General features: G+C 41.1%; 1 protein-coding gene across 4 annotated transcripts; it reads right to left on the bottom strand.

Annotated features, from left to right (window-relative positions):
* Positions 1–1597: 1597 nt before the first annotated feature.
* On the bottom strand, positions 1598–23058 carry LOC131465538 (lisH domain-containing protein ARMC9). 4 transcript variants are annotated; one of them, XM_058638309.1, is made up of 26 exons: positions 22890–23056; positions 22177–22345; positions 21839–21964; positions 21192–21365; positions 20771–20926; positions 20555–20647; positions 19637–19661; positions 19332–19489; positions 18908–19006; positions 18205–18240; positions 15581–15615; positions 15362–15473; positions 14760–14852; positions 13206–13296; positions 12542–12665; positions 12149–12288; positions 11438–11514; positions 11073–11147; positions 10575–10665; positions 10283–10335; positions 9629–9727; positions 9161–9261; positions 8835–8989; positions 8241–8346; positions 6165–6355; positions 1598–3545 (listed from the first exon to the last, which is right to left on the bottom strand). In XM_058638309.1, exons 2-26 carry the CDS (start codon positions 22249–22251, stop codon positions 3523–3525), a joined length of 2508 nt encoding a protein of 835 aa, XP_058494292.1. In that variant the 5' UTR covers positions 22252–22345; positions 22890–23056; the 3' UTR covers positions 1598–3522. The 4 variants fall into 4 exon arrangements, with proteins under 4 accessions (XP_058494292.1, XP_058494293.1, XP_058494295.1 ...); XM_058638310.1 differs by having other exon boundaries at positions 22177–22277; XM_058638312.1 differs by lacking the exon at positions 6165–6355 and having other exon boundaries at positions 22890–23058.
* Positions 23059–23141: the final 83 nt, after the last annotated feature.

Raw genomic sequence — 23141 nt, 5'->3', positions numbered from 1 at the left:
TTTCTCCATGAAATTAATTAAAGAAATGTAACCAAAGGAACAAATAATCCTCCAATAACACTCTAAGGTTAAGGTACAATACCTTTACACGTTACCTTGAGACAGCTTTTTAAAACTTAAAGAAATACTTCAACGATTTGCATTTAGCTATCTTAGTATTACTAGAATAGGGGTAATATTTTTGAAAAATTGTTCTTCCCAACCTCAGTTTCCCCTGAGTCGAGAAATGTTACGTGCCCACCAGTGACACTTGGTCCGAAGCTTGAAACGGCAGCGCTAATGCCGCCATCATTGCTAACAGTGATGCTAACAGTGATGCTAACAGGACCAAGTGTCACTGATGGGCACGTAACAAAGAAAATAATGAAGATATTTCTCAACTCAGGGGAAACTGAGGTTTTCAAAAATAATACCCCTATTCTAATAATACAAAGCTAAATGCAAATCGGTGAAGTATTCCTTAAAATGTGATCGGCAATGGAAGTGATCACGGACTAAGTCTGATCCCCATCCCGTGGTCTTTATCCACACCACTGTTTTGATAAAAAGCAGAGCTTCCTCTCTGTCGGAGTTACAGCTGGACAGTTACCAGCGTGGCTCAAGCCCGGGGGTTACGCGGCCACCTGGCCGCAAGTGCGTCAGTGTTTCATTTGCAGCCTGTTTCCTCACATTGTGCTGCTTCTCACTCGCGGCGTCCAACAATATTAACTGCTGAACATGTCATCTCTCGGAGGGTGAAACGCGGGGCCACTAAGAGCCGCCCAGCAAGTGCGATAGTCATTCCTATACCTAAACCTGTAGCTATAGGTCATTGTGGGTAATATAACCTTTATCGTGGTTCCTTGTGACATAAAATGTGGAGGTGACTACAAGTGAAGACGTACAGAATATGCTGTATAATTGAGTTCATCTTCAAAATCTGGCTGGTCATGTACAGGACATTAAATCAGAAAATACTGGTGTACTAGTGTTTGTTTCATTCGTAATTATTAACCACTGATGCTTCACACCTAGCAGAGCACAAACATTGATGACTCATTTCCAAATTCCAGTCGTTGGATTTTTTTTATTTGTGTGTAACAATGTGGGGACATTTGCCAGCCACCATAAAACTTTCACTGACAGAAAGTGTGATGGCACCCTCATAGAGGTCTTGTATCATGTTATTAACAATAACATTGTTAACATCCGCCCCAGGATATGGAAACATAAAGCATTCACAAGGAACAGACTTGTTTAATGCATAACAAGCAGAACGTGGAGCTCAACTTTTTTGTACAAAAACACAACAAACGTTCATTTCAGGTTTTCCATGTTTCTAGAAAGGAACATTATCCCACTCTTCCACTGCTGTGTTTTTGTTTTTTTTCCATACAGGACAAGAGGCTACACCTTAGGAATCAACAGATTTGCTTGTAGGATTTCAATCTATTTGGAGACCGTGCTCAGTACAATTTATCCTAAAAAAATGACTGCCAGTAATGCTGGGATGTAGCATGGATCCTGTTTCAACAGATAGAGATAACAAGTTCAATAATTGTATTGCATGTAATAAATATAGGGAGTTCATACACAGGATTGCACAGCAGAAAACAGGTTCATGTGTCACACATTTATTTAAAACTCACATACAGCACAACATATCAAAGTCAGTTTCAAATGCACTACAACAAAAATGTAGACGTTAACAAATAAATATCAGGACACCTGGAAACAACACCCAGAGATTTGTCGGACGTGGAAAGAATGGTAATGTAATGTACATCAATAATTTTACTATTAAGTATTTATATGCAAGTATTTGTGTACATGATTCTGTACATAGCAGACATTCGTACGATTGTTGAGTTGTAGAATCGAGACAAGACATGAAGACATGGTTTTTAATTCATTTCCAGAGACAGATGTGTTATTCGATCATCAGACAGTGGAGGTTGGGATTGAGATTTTCAAAGAAAATAAAATCTCTACACTGCACTTTTCTGTCAAATTCTATGAGTAAAAGATATGAAAAAATGTTTTAAATGACAAAAAAAAACCCTGGTCAAATTAAACAAACACAGCAGCATCATAATGAAGTTTAGTCATCAAGTGGAGAAAAAAAATGGGTTGTACAGACCTGGTATTAACATCCACCATGAGTGATGCGATCACAGAGACCACATTTGCAGGTGGTTTGAGGACACGTGGCCACATTCCTGTTTAAGTGTAATCTGTCCTCGGGGTGGGTTTGAGACCGACATCGTCTGATTACAGCAGTTACGAGTTTTGGTTTAACACTATTTCAGCGCTCATACATACATTCATGTGTGCAGCCACCACCGCGATATTAACACCGATTTCTATTGCGACTCTGTTTTCTTTATGGTTAAAAATGATTTCATTGCGCGAGTAGAGTTTTGATTCACTAAAGCGCCCTCCCATCCTCTTTCTTTAATCACGCCTGACGTCTGTACAGTCAGACTCTTTACAAACACAGTTTTGTTCTTGGTGACGCTCGTGACGCCTGTGTGTATTTGAATAAAGGGCAGGGAAGCCCAATCTAATCAAGGAAGACGGATCCAGGACATATATTCATGCCTAATGTAAACAATCCCATGTACGATTTATAACTGAGGACGGATGTTGATACCGGGTCTGTGCTGTATGTGTCCCCTGGTGGACCCCATGCGATTAGAACCAGCTCTCTTTAGAACCATGACAGATTTGAGCCAATTTTACAAACTCCTTAAGTCTATAATGTCTTAAAAACATGTTGACATTAGCTGAAATCTGTTTGCTTTGCTCACCCCCTGCAGTAGTCCTCCCTCCGCCCTCTTTAAAACGCTGCATTTCTCCATGGACTTTAGTGCGGGAGAGTGAGTGGGTCAGACATTTTGTTCTTACAGCTGCCCACCAGCTTCAGTTTCTTAGTAACTTTCTTGTGTGCTGTGCCCGTTGGATTTGATTCATAGAGGCAAGATCAAGAACAGCAAGAAAGAAGCGCCAACCGAAGCTTTCACAAGTGGACTCTGCTGTTATAAACCCTCCAGACGTTCAGCAGTTTCACTGGATGAATGCTTCTTGCAACAGGATAGTGCAGAGTTGGAGGGGGTTGGTTCAAGATCACTGGCACCAGCAGTGTTTTGGTAATTACTCTAAATTCCTCAAGGGGGTGACAGAAGTTCCACAGTGGCGCTTTAAGACAGCGTCGACTTCAGCAGCCTCGGTTTCTTAGAAATTTAGAGGTTAGCTGTAAGACTACAAGGTGTACAATGTTTCACGGCTGGGGGTTGTGATTATTACCAAACCGCATATTATGTTACGGGAGGAAGTCTGTGCGACAGCCAAAGGGGGAGGAAAATGCAGGGCCACAATCCTTCACATTGTTCCCACTCCTCCCCTCCCCCCTCCCCCGCCTCTCACTACTGATTTTCGACCATCTCTGTTGCCCTGACCCTGATCACAACCTGGGGGGATGATGTTACAGGAAGCCTGATGCTACTGGGGAGATAGCGCTGCTCCGCGGTGACAGCTCCCTCTTCACCTCCTCTTTGACTGGCTGCCTGGAGGAGGAGACAGGGGAGGAAAGTGGGATGAGTTGTTTGGACAATTAAATTGGTTTCAACGAGAAGAGAAGACGGAGATGTATCAATAAAAAGAACACGGGCATGTGTAGTAAAAATAAGATTTAGCTGCTGGACACTCCTCAATGTGTTCCCCTACCTGTCTGGAAAAAAAAGCACAATCTGAAAAAAAACATTATGTCAAGCAATCCAAGCCGCGGGGACAAATACTGACTTACATAATCCGCAAATACAAATAGTGACAAACAGTGACACACACCTGTTAACACCAATATTCAATTAAACATGCAGTGACAGCGCTATTGTGTCCTCTTGTGCCAACAACGCTGAGGCGGATTCTTGAGTGTTTCTTTTGTCGTAATGTTAAAGCACAGTTTATATTTACACTGCTATAATTAATTGTGACAAGTCATAACTCACTTTCAAGATAGCTGCAGTTCAACCTCAGCTCGAGATGGAACGACTTTAAAACTTATGGCGATTTTTTTTTGTTATTGTCGATGCCATTATTCAGCCTCTGTTTGGTCAAATAATGTAACATTATTTGAACGCCGCGTCCTTCATGTGAAAGTGGAATCTTATATCGAGCGTAACTATCAGACCACTCACCCTGTGTTTACACAGTGGAAGTGTGTGCAGAGAGCCGTCTCTCTATAACCTGCGCAGAAAAAACACGGGTTCATGCATTTACATCAAACTTTCCAGCAGCTTGTTTATGTACTTCATCAGATCATAAGCACTGTTGAACAAATGGAAAATATTTGCTGCCATTTGGGGACACCTGGTGATTTCTTGTTTGTACTCCTGACAATGACAAACTAATCCCAGCAGAGGGCTGATCTCCCTCTTTCTCTCTCCCTCTTTTTTTTTTTTTTACAAATACAAATCTTTTCTGCAAATGAAGAAACTTTCTCATGCAGATTTACTTTGTCTGGTTGGTTTACAAGCACAAGCTACTGTATCAGGAAGCTCAGCAATAAAAGTGGACAGTAAAACTGGCCTTGATTTTGTTTGCCAAGCCATGTGTGTCTGCTTGTGACTTCCTTGGGAATCGATAGATCCTTGACACTTGCCAGACCTCAAAAGAGCAACATGCACACAGGACGAGGATGTGGTGGCTTTGAATGACCATTAGGCCCGATAACAGGCTTTCTGGTAAGAGCACCCTGGCGTAAGAGCCCGGAGGTAATCGCTCATGAAAATGCAATTCAGAAGCATGAGAGCATTGGGAGATGTTATCGCCCAACTGAGAGCACCAGAGCAACTCATGGTTTTCCCTGCGACAGCTTCACGTCTATGTTTAACATGAAGTGAAGTTGACAGCAAATAAATATGGGCTTGCGGTCATCTTGGTCTGACGGGAGCCTCTGTTTTAAGAAACTTTTAAAATGTAAACTGAGACTGTGTTTTATTCTATTTACTTGAAATTGAGTCCCCTTTTTATTTGGAGATGATGTTATTAAAAAAAAAGAGAAGAGGAATAAAGGTTAGTAAGAGCACAGACACAATATCTTCGTTTAAGTGACGATGCGGTGAAGATGCAGGGAGGAGAGGTAGAGAAAGTGGATGATTTTAAATACCTAGGGGGGGGTCAACCATCCTAAGCAATGGACAGTGGACAAAAGAGGTGAAGAAGAGAGTGAAGGCCGAGTAGAGACAAGTGTCTGGGCTGATTGATGTGTGACAGAAGGACAGCACTATATATGACTTGGAGACAGTGGCGGTGGAAGGGCTTAAGATGCTGAGAGGACACAAGGGGACAGGGCAAGATGGGAGGCAGAAGATCCGCTGTGGCGACCCCTAAAGGGAGAAACTGAAAGTGTCTAGAGAAGAACAAAAAACACCCTGCTTTTATTCTGATGAATAGGATATATGATCAAAAATAAAGAGATAGCTGACACAGTCCAGTGATCCACACAATCAAGTCATCTGCTCATGCAAAGCAAAAGATGCCCATTCTCCTGTCTGAAGAGCATACGTATTGTGCCGCACAGTAGTGTCTCACATCCATTTGTGTGAATCATGAACACTCCCTGCATAGGTTGTCAAAAGGAAGGAGGGCTGGCTGAGGCAGCTGTGAGTAAATAAGTATATCGTGAACAAAGACCGACACAAACGCTTTGAAACTATGGCAGGTTTTGTTACCGACTTCCAGCTAAAAAATGCTGAGTAACTCAAGACACGATCAAGATTTCGACTGCAGGATCCACCTATAGATCTACTTTTGGTTTCAAGACAACAAGGGTATACAGATCTACAATAAGCAGTAGCAGATGTACAAAGGGCGGGAGTCATATTTTATCCACTGCACCACCCACTCCTACTGAAGGTGGACAAGTTCAATTCCCACAGTGGAAAATGAGACGGACACTAATAAGCAGTTCCAGAAATATCTCTCAAGTCTGGTCAGACTGGTTGTTTCATCTTGAATAACAACTGGCAGTCTCTCTCGTCAACTTGCCTTTCCAAACAAACAATGGACCCCCAACAATCCCGGCTGGCTATCTTCCAACTGACAATATGAAGCCAAACGTCCCCAACAGTGGATACCAGGCGGTGTTCCAGTGATCATTCAACAACCTTTAACATTAAGCTTACTTCCACTTTGGCGTCCCACTCCTCCTGCTGTGGAGCCGGCGGAGCCCTGACGGCTTCTCTGCTGTGGCTCTGACTGGGAAAACCTAGGCGCCAAGTCTTGACTCTTGCGAGCGCTGCTCTGGCTGTCCGCCGTGTCAGGTGTACGTGGAATTTTAGGCCGGCATGCAAACGCGGAGTCCGAGTGACCGCCACTGTTGCCAGGAGAAAAGATGGAAAGGAAGATGTACGCTTTTAATATATTATTCATTGCAATTTAAGATGGATCCTTTAGATCGAGGCTGATCTTTTTACCTGATCAATAGCTACACAGACACTATAGTCACATTTCTATAGACCACTATATATCTCATTTTACAGAGTGGGTCAGAGCCCATGGAGCTGGATACATGAGAGCATCCGTTCTACTGGTTTCTACGGAGACCCCCAAAGTCAGAGAAAGTGTTTTTAATGTCGCGTGTACAAGATAAGGTACATAAGCAATGTACAGACTGTTACTCGTGTCTTAGAACTGCTCTTTGACTCAGTTCGTTTTTATAGAATAAAAGGCAGTGAATTCTTAGCTAATATCTACCAGGCCAGATATTAATGCTGGTGGACCAGTTTTGGCCCGCGGGCCCCCAGTTAAAACCCAGGTAAAACTTCTATTCAAATGGATTTTGTCACTTCAGAGTCACATGTTTTAATGCAAGTGACACATATTTTAGTCCACGGACAAAAAAAAAAGCCTTCCTGTGTGACCAAAAACACAGACAGGGTCGTTTGTAGTCACGTCTGTGTGAATCTGATATACAGGATCACGTTGACTAATATTAAATGGCTTTTCTGCCTGCAGTCATGGGCTGTTTGCCAGGAGCCAGATAACCTACATCCAGTGGAGAAATAAATAAAAAGATGGATTTCAGCTGTGAGATGTGTCATATTGACTCCAACAGAATAAGTAACTCTTAATATATAGCCTTAAAACAGGCTCTAAAAGTGAATGTTATGATGCAAAAATTGTCCGCCACCCCTATTAGCCTTTAGACTTTCTAAAGCCTGAATAGAAAACAGCCTGGTCAACCCCCATGTGTTATTTTGTGTACGTGAATGAGGCAAAAATAAACATCCGTCCATTTTATATCTGCCAAATTGCTGAGGGTTGCCTGAAATCACTCGCTTTACACTTAAATCTCGTCTCCATACTGGAGTGAATTGAGGCTATTGAGGTCAGACTCAGCCAGGCTGTATTGTAGAGGTGTTTTACGTTCGTGGGGAATTGGTGAAGCGGTTTCCTAGGACTCGGTACTGTTGGTATGATTCAAGTAGCCAGGGGAAGTTCCCTTGAAAGGGTGTCTTTGTGGGGGCCCTGCTTGTCTGAGCTCATGTCAGTCTCACAGACCAATTTGGCAGTGCTGAGTCACCGATCCATGTCAAATGACACTCTTGCCAGGTCTCACCGCACACACAGACACACAAATACGCTGGAACCCTAGGCTGAGTTATGTTGTTGACTTTAATTTGCAAGTACACAGGTGCAGAATGGGAGGATTTAAGAGTCCATGCAAACTGCCTGACTAACTGTTTGTCTTTGTCTGAAAATAGATGGATAGACTACATCAAATTGCACCATAACCATAACCACCATAGCACCGCCAACCACAACGTATGTTGGCAGTGCTAGTAAAAATGCAATACTGCACTGCAGAAGGTGATACTCTTGTTATTAGAAGTAAGAAAGACCGGTCCGGTTGGTTAGAGGTTCATCTTAAGATAAGACCTAAAACATAAGAAGAATACAAACAGATAGAGGCTTCACATGATGGAGGAGGAGTCGCACAGTCTATAGACGCTAAAACGTAATGGAGGTGCATTGAGATAAAGGTGAAAATAAATAAATACCTGTGACAAACAACAATATTCAGAACAATTTGTCGTTTCACATGAATGCCTCGGCTGCCAGAGCAGACTACTTCTAATGTAAACGTCACAAATTGAGTCATTTGAGTACACACACGCATACACCAGCGCCTTAAGTAATCAAAGTTCAAGGTTTATTTACCATCAGAAATTCATGACCAATCAAATTTGTGCGTTTACCTGGCAGAGTGTCCGTTGTGTTCCTCCCGGGAGCGCTCTTTTGTCGCTTGCCTCTCGTAGAGCCCGTCCAACTCCGACTCCTGGGACAACCGGCCACACTCTGAGTCTGAATGTTTGAGTTGTTGTGTGCGACAGAGACAATGGAAACATTAGAGCTCCACCACGCTGGTTTTGGATTGGTAACAAACTGGCAGGCCCTCAAAAATCAAAACACTTCAAAATAGCAACACAGCAAAACTGTTATCGTCACTAACAGAAACATCAGAAACAACTTGATGCCACGCGAAAATTCGTTTTATAGAAAGCCAAAATAGGTTAGTCTCTTTATTCCCCCTGCTCTGTGAGGAAGTTTCTAGAGCTTGCTTGCCTGGTCCTTGGAGACACTGGGCATGTCATCAAATAAATTAAATCAAAAGCAACAGGTGGAAGGGAAATTAAGTCCTGCAATAATTACTGCTGACAGATGGTTTTCATTGCGTAGTGTATTTAGCATGAGAAGCAAAAATCAGCCACACAGGCTTATTGCAGCATTATTTTACCCTTTCAAAGACTAGTATGTACACAGTGCACATATATACACACAAAGCTACTTACCGATGGTGTGACGCAGAGAGTCAGAAGTGCTGGGGCAGCTGCCGGAGCGCGTAGGTGGTCGAAAGTTGTATCGGGAAGGAGGCAGGCTTCCTTCTTCGCTCTTCGGTCGACTGAGAGGGTATTCTCTGCCCCCCTGACTGCCCACCTGATAATCCCTGCACATGATGACACGTAAACAATTCATCTAGTTATGTTATGTAGGTTTTTTGAGGCATAATGGCATCACTTCCTGTCACTATAACAGACAGATAAGCTGATATGCAATGTCATGCTTATCCAGGCTCTGTCATCCCATATTTGTGTGTGTGTGTGTGTGTTTTACTTACACTGCATTGACATTGCGATGAGAACTCGGTGTGACTGGCCTTTGTAGGGGTTCATCAACACCCGGCTGTGTCCTCTTCACTTTTGCCATGTTAGTCATAATCTGTAACCACACAAAATCAAGTAACACAGTAACGACACAGGTATATTTGTGATAATAACTACTGACGTGAAACAAGCCCTGTGTCATGGGAAGGATGTGTGACACCCAGGAGATGTTCAGGAGAGGACAAACAAGTCTTAGGATATGACACAATGGAACACAGAGGTCCATCTGTGTTGGTGGATATAATGTGAATTCTCCCATCAAATAACAATAATAATGATAAAATTCCAGGAGCACGATGACCTAAAATCTAAGGTAGCAGGTAATGTCGTGCAATTATTGTTAGTTACTGTTGGACACATACATACATACTTTATGTATATACTGTAGAGCATATACACACATATATATTATATTCTCTTACGCCGAGGTACTCAGTGGTGAGCAGACTCTCCCCAGACAGCTCCCTGGGCTGCGGTTGCAGAACTTCTTCTTTGTCGAGATCCGTTTCCATTAAATCTTCCTGTTACAAAAAATCATGACACGTCACTTAAAAGTATGTCATTTGCAGTGAAACAAAACAGTCACAACACTGTACTGCAGAGAGTCGGATGAGATTTTTGTGTGATTAAAATACACATTTCTATGAGAGGTCTCCCACCATATAACACCGACATGTTAAAGATCGTGAGTTGTTTTGAACGTCAGAGAGGGTGAAATGAACTTGCTCACAACAACAACATGAGCCCACAGAAACAATGAGTCATCCGCAGAACAGTGCTGTCTACAGTATACCACTGGGACATCCTGAGAGGGTCAAGCCATTCCCACTTCAACTTACACACACATATAGCTTATCTTGACAATCTACATTCTCACCAACTCCATACACGGTGTCACGCAATGATTAGCCCTCAGGTGCTGTTTTCTCTCTCTCAATTTGACTGTTTTTACTTATTTGTTACTATTAACCCATTCCCGTGGTGCTGCTAAATTAATATGAGAAACAACTAAATAAACCAAAGAGGTTAAAAGCATGGACTTCTTTGGTGTCCAACAGGTTAAGAGGAGGACTCACATCATTGTCATCCTCTTCCTCTTCATCGTCTGATTCTGGTGCCTCTTCTTCAGCTGTGTGGAACAAAATCACAACGAATCAATTCATGTATAGTGGTCATTATAGGAATGAAAACAGTTCGTATTTCCTCTTCTGGCTGTCATATAAAGCACTCCAATAACAGCAGCCGCACAAAACGCTCAATTACCAATTCTGTAGAAATTCATTACACACACACACACACACACACACACACACACATAAACATTATATATTAATAATAAATGTGTATTTTTGATGTGACCGAGCTCACCTGAGTTCAGCTGTTTAATAATGAACTCAATCTGTCTGTTAAGGTCTGGGTTTTCCTCTTTGCTGTAACAGCGAAGAATTTCCTCTAAGCTCTGCTCACATGAGGGAAACACATGTCAGACAAATGCAAGCACGCAGGTTTACAGCAGAGACGAAGAGAAAGAAAGAATGCAATGGCTATCAGCAACTAAAACTACCAAGCTGTGGACAAATTTACTCATTTTAAGCCGACACAATGTATTGAACCCGTGTTGTAGGCTCCTCCGTAACACAAAACGTGCAACACGGGGTGGTTCAGCCCCATTCACACTCTGCTGCAGCTCCAAATGTCAGTTCATGAAAAAAAAGATCTTTGAGGCACTCTCATGACTGTGAAACACCTGCCGTTTCCTCTTCAGACACTGGCCGCGCGGTGACACGAAGGAAGACTAAACTCAGCGCAAAGCACACACTGTGCCCATTTCCTCAAAGCAGGTGAAGGCATTTGTCTTAATCTCACCATCTCTCTGGCTTCCTGCCTGACGGAGGGAATACACAGGATGCTGTACAGGGCTCCGTTCACATATGGCCGAATCTGAGGGAAGCACAGTGACACAGACGTGGGTCACGGCTTGTGTGAACACGCAGACACAAGGAAACGGAATAACAAACGTGAACAAATGCAACTTTTTGTGCCCATTTTAGTGCAGCCAAATGCAGCAAACGTTCCTCAGCGGTGCAATGTTTTACATTATATTTGTATGATCTGATGATGATGATGATGATGATGATGATGTGTTTTATACCCTCTGCGTGTGAGTCTGCTATGCACATTGTGAATGTAACATGTGTACGTGTACAAACAGTGACAGCTGTGTGTTTCACCTCGTGGTTCTCATGTCCAAGGAGGTCAGTTAGAACCTTTAGTATATGTTTGGCGTTCTCTGCACACTTCCTTTTTCCTGTGCAAACACACACACACACACTTCAATTTAACAGCTCTTTCCTGCTTATTCAGTGACAAAGGTTTGTCTTTTTTTTTTTTTAAATATAGGACAAACCATGAATTCCTGGAGCTTAAAATATTTTTCTTTATCCCTTCCCATTTCATCTTTCCGTGTATAAAAATAGTAAAGCCACATGTGAATCGATTGCAAAGCACTATTTTCCTGTGATGTTTCCTAAAAGGCAACATAGACAAGGACAGAATGTATCTTTGTTGACATTATGCGCTGTAAAGTGGTCAGATTTGAATCGAGAAACATTTTCGAATATAAAGGGAAGTCAGTAACGAGCTGTGCCAACTATAGCCCAGTATACCCATACAAACAAAGTGTTCATAAACTGTAAATAACCCATAATAAAATAATCCAAAAGGAGATTAGATAGATAGTCTTTGTGGCAATAAAAAAAAGACAGCAATAGTTTATCGACATGCTCAGATTTTCTTCCACACTGGTCTTAAATGCACTTAAGATTAATTTTGCACACATTTGGAACATTCATTTATTTACTCATTCTGGTGGGGAGCTAGATGAGATTAGATGAGATAACTGAGTGACTGAGGTATGCCAATATTCCATCTTTTGCTTTTACCTTTTGTGCGCAGACACAGGTTCATTAGAAGTGCTGCAAAATATTCCAGGGTGTAGTCTGTCAGACAGTCCGAGTCTTGCAGTTCATCCACCAGCCAGCCAATCAGATCGTCTGCTATCATGGCCGTCTGCTGGTCCCGCCTACAAACACATGATGATAAATTAAAAAATGTGAAATATTTATGATCTTCATCTAACCATGTTAGATTTTCTAAGAGAACTAGGTAGTGCTTTTATGTTACCCACAGTCCAGCTTCAAGGACGATCTCAATCATGTGTTTAAATCTAGCCTAAATAAACTACATTACATTCATCTCTTTACCTGAGACTCAACGTGATGACTCGTTACCCTCTAAGGAAAGTGCAAAGGGAAGGATTTAAGGACACATTTTACCTGAGGCTGAGTTTCTGCAGGGCGACAAGCACATTCTCTCTGGTGAGGGAGTCTTTTTCCTCCTTCCTAAGAGTATCTGTCAGAAGTTTTAGAAGACTGGGGATTTGGGAGAGGTAAACCCGACCTGTAAGAATCACAACAACATTTATATCAATTTTATATCACATTCTAAATAGCCAGTGGACAACATAGAACCAAAAATACACACAATTGTAGTTAAAAGTAACATTAACAAAGAAAATACATACATTTGGTTAATCATTTCTCCTTAACAAACTCAAAACTGACTCAGCAATGTTATGTGAAATAGATATTTCTATTACTGAAAAGGAATGTACTTCCAAGAAGTCCTTATATGTATCTAGATATATCCAGTGAAACATTAAATCTTCTGAGTTTTGAATTAAATGTCGACTATTTTCTGTAGAAATCTCAGCTCTAATGATATTTGCCTCTACAGCACCGTTTCTAAATAAAAATGCACTCAATAGTTACCGACATGCTGTTACAGAGAATCATTAGTGGTTTTGATGATAAGAGCCAGGTCAGCCAGCTCTTCCTTGAATCTTTCCAGGTCTTTGAATGCATCCAGTTAAGACACTGACTCTCATCAAACCAAGAAATTACAATGCTTCACCAAACTTAATGGCAGTTGAGCACTTACCCAGCGCAAAGGAAGCAAATGCATTGATGAGACGAGCCATGTATTGCCGGACAATCTCGTTCTCCGACCTTATCGACTGAAGAACAGTATCCTGTGGAAACACAAAATGTAGAGTGATTTAAATTATGTCTGATGTTTGTAGAGAATACCAGAGGTGGGAAATCGCCCCAAAAATCGCAGTTCAACCCAAGATGGCGGCCTTCCTGTAGGACTTACGGAGAAGCTGTCATTGACTTTTTGGACCGTCCTGACATGATTGACGCGTGCACCAACTTTCATTCATGTATGTGAAACATTTAAAAAAAAACAAAAAAACCCTCAATTTTCCATTCAAACGACTTTCAGACGTAAATTTACACCAAGATTGATGTGGTCACAAAAATCCATGAGTATTGGGGTATGGGAAAGCCCCCAAAAATACAATTCATCTTGATCTTAACTTCTATACAACTGCTTTTTATTCAACATCTGCTGATTTTACCTAAGACTTCATCCACACAGCTGATAAAGAAAATGAACCTCTCAACTGTCAATATGCTATTCTCCTCAGAACATTCATGTTGTGATTTGATAACAATACACTGACACCTGACCACTGTTATTGTGGCACTCTTCAGTAAATGACTCCAGTGTCATATTCAGGGAGCTTGGTGCACACCTTGGCAAGTACGCAGACAAAAGAAACCATGTGAGTTGGGGATCATTTACTCCTGTGTAAAAGAGTTCATCTTCAACATGGCACCCCGTCACTAAAAGCTAGGTGAAGCATTGTGAGAAGAAAAGAAAACAAAAGAAAAAACAACAACAAAAACAATGAAGTGATTTAGAAAAGACATGTGATTGTACGGCTTTTGAAAAGCCTTCTAAAAAAGGGTGGAAATTGGAATATAATGTTTCCTACTCTGACCTTTTTTTGAAGTAACAGGATAAATTGTTCGGGAATACTACTCTGCCTGAGGCTGGGAACATTTCACAACAAATCTCTAATCTGATTAAAATCCAAACAGTTTGTGGCAAATATGTAAAACTACAGATTTGTGTGAAGAATTACAAAAGGCTTATCCTCCCTATTTATAGTAAATGATCACACAGCAGCTATATGTGGGTACATTTACAAGAACAAATCAGTATTCCCTCTTGAAATATTTAGAGTGATACATATCACGGTTTAATCATACAGTATCATTGTAACACGGCAGCACCCCAAGAGAATATGAGTGATAACGGAGATCCAATGTCCCCATTCCTGCTTTTGCCCTTCACCCACATTGCAGTCTGTGTAAATAAAGCAAATGCACCAATTCACAGGCTCACATCCAAGTGGAATTAGAGCCTTGGGATTAATGATTAATGATTAATGAAATAATTTACCCTAAAGGCCAATGGACAAGATGCTATTTTGTACTTTGGCGCAGATGGTTGCATGGAGTATGAAGTCTTCACCAAAGAGATTATTTGGTAATGGAAAATCTATATGACTGCACTTTTTGTTCAGTATAGTTAATAACAGATTTGATAGAGTTAAATGCACTACAATTAGTGTTTAGGTCCCACCTGTTTAGGGCTGTAGCGCTCCAGCAGATCATTGCTGATATAGGCTTGAAGAACAGTGTCTCTCTGCTCACCGGGCAGTGAGCGAGTCAGTCTCTAAAAAAAAAAAACACATGGAAAAAAGACTCATCAGTCAAGTGTGGACATGCAAAGCAGCAGAGAAGTGGTGTGTGACTATAGTAAGTGAATATGAATGGAGCACTTGTCTCCTCCGGAACAACAAATCACTTTAATATGTGTTTCCCACAGAACATGTTTTGATGTTTTCAAAACATAGTTGTACTACTAGTGTCAATATAGTATATTATAGTAGAAGGTTGACAAACAAACCACTAAGAAGTGGTTGAATGACAACAACTGTGATAAAAGAATTCCATACCAAGCTGATTTCAGACCATAGCCTAAACATTTTGTATAAATATCATACCATAGATTTTATCACCCCCAAAAAAATGACGTTGGGTGAATTCAGCAACAAACCGTGACAGAAGTGAAGCACAATGTGACGTACAATGCTAAGAGACTGTAATAATAAAAATGAAGCAAGGAGCAGTGGCTCTACATTACACATGGTAAATGACTAGTAACAGGTTCATGACACTCACCCAGCGAAGCGCCTGAAGCAGCAGGGACCTGAGTCTGTCTGAGCCTTCAACCAGGTCTTTTTTCAGCTTCTCATAGTCCAGTGAGGGGAGCATTGGCACCTCCTTGGATCTCCTGGAGTTATTTAATAGAAAAAAAAAAAAAGGAAATCACACGTAATATTTTATCATGGAAATTGTGAATGAAATACATTTTTTTTTATTTTTTTATTCAACACTCACTGTGGTGCGATGGATGCTCGGAGCATTGAGGAGGCCTACGAGAGAGGAGTATTTTGTTATAGCTACATTTATTCACCTTTTAGCCCACATGACTGCACAAACTAGGCCTGTAGTATCATTGTTCATAAGGCAGCTCTACTTACCCCGTTGTGTTTTCCATCTAAAATCAACCAAGTTAACTTCCGTCTCATTAAGTAACTAGTGTTTTTCGGACATGCATTGGTCATGCTTGTGGTTCATGGCATGCTGAATCCCCGGGCATACAATGTAGTACCGTTTGGCAAAATCGCACATGCAGTCAGTGACATGAAGATAATTTAACAAATAAAATCTACCACAGAGGGGCGGGTTAGTGTGAAATAGCCTTTGTCACCACTCAGTTCACATGTACTGTAGGCCAGTGTGCTGTCTTCTGAGATGAAATCAAAAGTATTGTATAAAATGCTGGTTTGTGTGTGTGTGAGAAGCCTCAAATCCAATCTATGCCGCAGCAAAAGGTCGTGTGGTTGGGGGGGGGGGGGGGGGGGGGAGTGGTCTATGGCTGCGTTTACACTGCATAGTGCAAGTGACCCAAATCCTCTCCTCCCATGTGGCACAAATCAGATATGACCCATTACAGTGTAAGCAGAGAAAAGATAAATGCATGGATTCAGATAACATCAGATCAGATTCAGGCCTTCTTTGCATAAAGAAAGAATGAATTACAAATTTGCATTTGCGTCAACAATGTAAGTGGACAGATAAGATATATTCCCCTGCCAATGCAACTTGTGCTTCTTTTGAAATAGCATGGAGGTGAATGATGGAAAAACACGCATACACTATCTATTCCAACCTGTAAAAAAAGAGGACGAGGGCCCAAACCATGCTGAGGTTTTATGTCGTATTCGCATTTGGAGCAAGTGTTTGTAAATTCCATACCTAGACCACTTTCATTTTTTCCATTTTAGGCCTCACTAACCATTTTCAGGTAAGTTGCCACGCCCACTCTCGGATATGGGTCAATTTTGAAACACAATATAAGCAGGTCGTCCAAAAAAAAACAAAATCAGATATAGGCAACATATCAGAATTGGACATCAAGACCAGCAGTGTAAATGCAGCCTAGGTCACTTGAGGTATCAGGTGTTGGGGCCACATTTTTTTGTTTGGTGTGCAATGGGCAATAAGGAGGGGGGGAGAACATTAAAACCTGAATTCTTTGGAAAGTTTCCCGCTCAAGAAACATTCCAGGTGTCCTAAAGAATGCTAAAGAACAAAGGGATATGCATGTATTTCCCTTAAAAACATTTGACAGAGAGTGGCCTGATTATGTACAGCATCCAAGGTAGCTTTTTTTAATACTTCTACTATGGAAAATGAGAGCACCAAATAATTGAATAATTGCACTACACGTACACACACAAAAAAAGAAATCTACACCACAATATAATCTTATGTCGCATCTACTATCTGATTTCGGGAGGCCATTTTCACAAAGCAATGGCTTGACCTGAATACACCAACAATACACAATTTACATAAAAGCTGCCTTTACACGGTTTACCTCTTTAGCGTGTCTTCTAGCTATTTACTCCTCTATGACCACAGGTACAACTGAATGCCATCTATTATGCATGCTATTGTATCGGTAGATAACTCCACTAACAAAAAAAAAAAGAACAAAAACATCAGCACCATCTATGTTAATATTACAAATGATGCTTGAATGTGACGTTGTATATCCCTGAGTGGAATGTTTGCTTATCAGAGTAGATGTGATAATGAGTCCATTCTCAGCTGCAGCTAAGACAAATATTTATTTTTAGGCCACTGGATCTTGGCAATCAAGGTTTGCAAATTTAAGGATTATGATTGCTCTTATTTACAGTTGACATCAAATATTTACTTATTTACCAATAATAACCCATTCAAACCGGTACCTGGTTTTACTGTTCTGACACATCTGTGTATTCTGGCGATTATTCAAGCTATTAAGATACGACAAGTAACTGAAACCACAAAATAACTTGAATGGCATTACTGATGGTTCAGAATGCACTCTTACAAAACAGGGCACAGATATTCACAAGAAAGCCACAACATTAAAACCAATTACTGGATTTAATGACGCGGATGCACAAATGCCAGCCATTAATGGTTTAAGAACTATCACAAACGTATAGAGTGTAGTGTCTTTTAAAAAAAAAGGGTAATTGAATCCTTCCTATTCTTCGACCGAAGTGATTTTCAATAAAAAGTACCCTATTGTTGGGTCACAGAGTCACAGAATCTTATAACGCTAACAAACTACAATGGAGGAAACAAACTGAGACCATTTACTTAAAAAAAATAATAATAATTGCTAGACTGTTGTCATTGGTAGTCAGTGATTTTACCAAGGCTACAAACAAAGTGCACACAACCCTTTAAACTAGGACAGTCTATGTAGTAGGAGCCAGACGAACATTAGACGGGGACAAAATGAGGCAGGCCGAAAGATGTGTAGGTGTAGGGCAGTAAGGGGGAGGCAGACGTAAAGACAGGGAGAGGAAACACCGGTGAGGCACAAGCAAGAGGAGAGAGAGGTGGGGACGTGATCGATGACAAAAAAAACAGTAGAGATGAAAACATATGAAACTTACATAGCCATCGTCATAGGGACTCATAGAGTAATATCCCTTTAGTGGACAAAAGCATCACACACGCAGAAACACAAACACACAGAAAGAATTTGTTCAGTTCAAAACAGAAAAAGAGAAAACAGATTTCACAAGGCAGAGTTTGACAAAGGTACACTACAGCATGTGTGATTGTGCCTGAGCGAGTCATTTTGTTCAGTCATTTTAATACCAACTAGCAAAATCATCCATCAGCATCTTTTTTGTTTTTGTTTTAAATTCTTATCATTAAAGTTAAAGTTGCATTTGAAAAGTGGTTAATGAACTCAAAACCCTGTGGCATTTCCTGCATCCAGAGTTGTGTCGTACGTATTTAACTTTGCGGCGAGGGTGTCATACACCAGGATCCAGTCTTAGTTTAATTCCCGGACAGAGTAATAACAGTGATGTTTTAAGTCTGCTGCTTCACATGCACAGAACAAACACTCCTGTTTAAAGTCAAACAACATGTTGCAATGTCACAGTATCTGTGTCACGGGATTAATGGACACTGTTGCAATTCCCTGCATCCAGTGTCGTAAGTGTTTTTTAACTTTTCCAGCGAGTGTGTCATAAACCAGAATGCAGTCTTTTTTTTTTTAAGTTCGTGTCTTTGAGTTTGCCGTTTCACTACCGATGTATGAGCGAGAAGAGGTGGGAAGAGATGTGTCTGTGTGCGCTCACTCACAGTGCCAGGTCTGGTGAAGTCAGTGCTCTGCACCACGCTCTGCCTCATCTGGTTGTTGAACAGACGAATACACACGCTCTGCAGGTACTCGGGGGAAATCTGCAAACACGCACGCAGCATGCCTCTTGAGCTTTGTGGGTAGTCGAAAAGGAAAGGCAAACCTGCCATTTTATGGCATTTGTGTTGCATAACTGTGTCATATGATGTGAATAAAATGTGCAGCACAGACATGTCAGAATTGTGCATGTGGGACAAAGAGCATAATCAAAGCCTTCAAATGAGTTTGTCCACTGTTTGTGTGTGTGTGTATACGATTCATTAGCTCATTAGTGCTGGTGAGTGTGTCTTTCTGTGTGTGTGTTGGCTTGTGTTTTAGAATGTGTGTGTGTGTGTGTTTGTTTGCCTCACAGTCAAGCTGACCTACCAATTTTCCGCTGACGGTGGCCTCCAAAGAGTCGACCAGCTCAGCCGTGATTCCAATCAAGTTGTGGTAGTCAGCCTGCATCTTGTTGAACTTACGCATGTAGCTGGTGACACGCCGGTCTGATTCGACAAGCTGGAGCTGTAACTGCTGCATGGCCTCTTCAAAGTCACAAGGCAAACACATAGGCAAAAGGGTCGCAGGAACAAAAGACACAAACATTTGGTGTGTGTTTTAACTACATATAAGTGCCAGATGAAATCATTTAAATACACTACAAAGAGTACATTTTTGAGAGGGATATTTACCTTTAGTACTCCTTCCACCTTCCTTCTGCATGATGTCTGTTAAAGAATACACATTTGAACTCAACAGAACATTAATCACACATTTTATATTTGTTCCCTTATCCTTATCTTGTCCAAAGCTACACACACTCAACAAAAGACTGAGTTGGCCCTTCTTGTTTGAGTTTGACATTACACAACAGGATAGTTCGTCACGGAAACATATAGTTTAGGTTTAGCTTATCCCTTTACGTCTGAAGTGAAATCAAGTGTTGGCAAAGGATCAACATTTGTTAGTTTTACAGAGTGGGGAGGTTCTCTTTATAAATCAAATACCCTCGACAAAACACCCTGGGCAAACAAAACTGTCATTTATTTATATAATATAATGTAAAAATGATCAAAAACTTGAAACTGAACCCACTTAACACAACTGTGTAGTGGGTACAGATGTCACTATGACAATACTAAAAAAGTATGCTTGGATTGTCAGCCGACGTGTCCCTGTGCTAGACACTTAACCTGAAGTTGCTCCTAATTGTCGTGCTGGCAGCATTGTTGGATGTGTGATCGAAAACAAGCTGCACATAGTTGTCACATAGTAGCTGTAGTCCAGAGCAGCTTCACAGGCAGACCATTTGAGGCTTTGACAAGTGCAGCCCAGTCATGAGGGGGACTGAAAGCCACTCTGCAATAGGCCTATATTAAATCCCTGAGTTCCTCGTCTGACTTTTACTGACTGTTGTGCAGTTTTGTGAGACACCTCTGTGACAGGTGTCATTTCTGTTTGGTTAAAAAGTGGCAATTTAATAAGATATTGCTGCCAAGATCTTAGTTAAATGAGTGTCAACTCTTTAAAGGGACACAAAGCTCGATAAACTCGCCCTTTCTGAAGCTGACACTCTAATGATTTTCCCAGCCTGACATGAGAAAGGATACATATAAATTCAGCAACCTTGGGATGAAAGCTGCCTTCAGTGTCACAAAGAGAAACTGCTCCAGCTTATCCCTCAAATGTGGTATCCAGGTTTCCTATAAATGCATGACACACAAAGAAATGGGTTATGTTCATACCGAGGGTGGCACTGAGCCGTAATGTCATAACAACCAGCTGGCAAGAACCATCTACTTAACAATCTATAATCAGCTGAGCACCTGGAAAAGGTCTTTGAAGGAGGGATGGACGGTGGGGTTGGGAATGAAAGGCAAGGCATAGTAAGGCAGAAACTCTGCGGTCTGACTCAGTGCTGCTCCTCGAGTCTCCAGATACTGCTTGAAATAGGAAATCCTCTTCTCAAACTCAGCTTGGTCCTGGAGACAATGAATGGGTTTATTTCAGTTAAGTAAAAGGCAACTATAACCACATAGCTATCATCAATATAAGAGTATAAACACAACTGCAACACATTGAAAAGATAAACTGCTCGCACAGTGGGACAGCATCATCGTCACCATACAACATACAAGCCCCTGCTGGGGAACAAAAAAAAGGCTGTAGCACAGCTTAGTGGACATTGTGGAAAATAGCACACAAAGCAATAGGGCACAAGAGAGAAGACAAGTAGGATCTACATACATGTCTACCAGGGTGCCTCCTCAGTGGGTAGATGGTGAAATGGACATGAAGGTAGAACTCAAGTCTCTGAACCTCACAATCTGTGTCTTTTACCTCAAAGGAAATATTGTTCTCTGTCCACAATTCAAAGAACACCTTGTGATCTCCGTCATCGAAAGAGCTAAGTAGGTCTTTCTGGAAAAGTAAAGAGTTAAAAACAAATGATAAGGTAGGTGGACAAACAACAACTCTGGAAAGATGTCATCTAACACAAAGAACATTTTGTTTGTTTTTGTTGTTATTATTTTATTTACAGACACAATGATCGACTCTACCTCGACTAAGACGACACGTACTTGTACATCGCACTTATGAGTAGCACTTTATAGTTTGGCATACTTGAAGCACTTACTTACTTCTAGCTCTTGTGTAATGTAATGTAATGTAATTGATGAAAAAGAAGCACAATTTAAAATCAATTTGATCAATTCAATTAAAAGTTAGACGATAATATTTATAAAGGTTGTATCCCCTACATGTAAGTAATTAGCAGAGTGGCATAACATGCCAGTTTCATCTTCCGGCACATTCTACCGCATTACATGTGACATTGACAAATAACTCACTAACCAGAGGGACCAACATGTCCTAAGAAGTGTGACGTTTACCTGAATGACACGAGTCTTTGCGTCTCGGAGAGTACTCCCCTGAGGCTTCGACACAAGCTTGCCTTTACTTTTGCAGTCCTTGTCAAAACGGTGAATGGTCTCTTCAAATTCCTCAAATTTAAGGTACTGTAAAAGACACAACATGGACACAAGCTTTGTTTATTCCACCTTAACCAGTGCATAATGGACGTCTTGTTACAAATCACCCAAATGTATGCTTCATAGCTCTCATCGCTCCATATTATAATGTATCCAGCAAGTTTGCTTGTTGAAGAACAACCGTGCACATTGCTTTATGAATATGGACATTTTTTTATTACTTTCATTTATTTATTTACCTCCCTAATCATGCCAAGAAGATCAGCTTCCGTTGCCAAGATGTCACCCATCCTGGCTGCATCCCTGGAGCTCATGTGAGTGCCCAAAACCTACTGAACACCTACTGACAGAAAACAATTCTGTTCTCATGAAATATCACTTGTACCTCCAGTGAGCATTCTGTAGAGCCTGTGAGGAGACCACAACATATGGCAGGGTTAGTAGTCATGTGGAAATAAAGGACATCACCTCCAGTAAAGAGTAATGGAGCAGATAAATCAAAAAGCGTCATATGAATAAAGGAAGCTAGTAAGGGAGAACTAGGTTGTGCCGATCACTTGATAAGGCCCAACAGATTTTGAATCTATGTCTCTACATTATGTGATTATTATGGTGTTTGTATAAATTACATCAACCTCTTTATGAATTGTGCCGTATTACCATGCATTATATATAATCTACTTTCTTACCTGAAAAATCAGAGAGTAATACAGTATGGATTTAACTAACAAACGTAACGTAATGTTTATGAAAATAAGTAATGTTCTTCACCAAATAGCACACACCTAACACTTACAACGTAAACACGAAAGTTACCCTCGTTCTCCTTTTGAGTCGAACGTGATATTTCCCAGTCAACTAGCGACAGCATCGACCAAATTCAACCAAATTCGACTGATTACAGACAAGCTAATCAGAGTCGCTATTAATCGGACAGAATCGTAATCCTCACCCCAATCGCATATCCTTTAATTGTTGATTTATGTGATTCCAGCGCGTTCATCCCCAGTTGATACCGATACGTTCCATTTCCGCCCAGGTTTACGGGCTTCACTGAAAAAGGCGACTAGCCATTAACTAGCAACCGTACACAGACAGGACGCTAAAACACCTAGCAACCAAATGGTTTGGGGATGCATTGTATGCCAGAAAGCTGAGGCGAGTGTCGTAAATAATGACGACGCCGGGCATGCTTCACTGAAGT

Source organism: Solea solea, chromosome 9 (assembly GCF_958295425.1).
Source record: "Solea solea chromosome 9, fSolSol10.1, whole genome shotgun sequence".
Classification (NCBI taxonomy): domain Eukaryota; kingdom Metazoa; phylum Chordata; class Actinopteri; order Pleuronectiformes; family Soleidae; genus Solea; species Solea solea.
The sequence above is the reverse complement of the archived record's forward strand: the minus strand, read 5'-3'. Positions and strand labels throughout refer to the sequence as shown.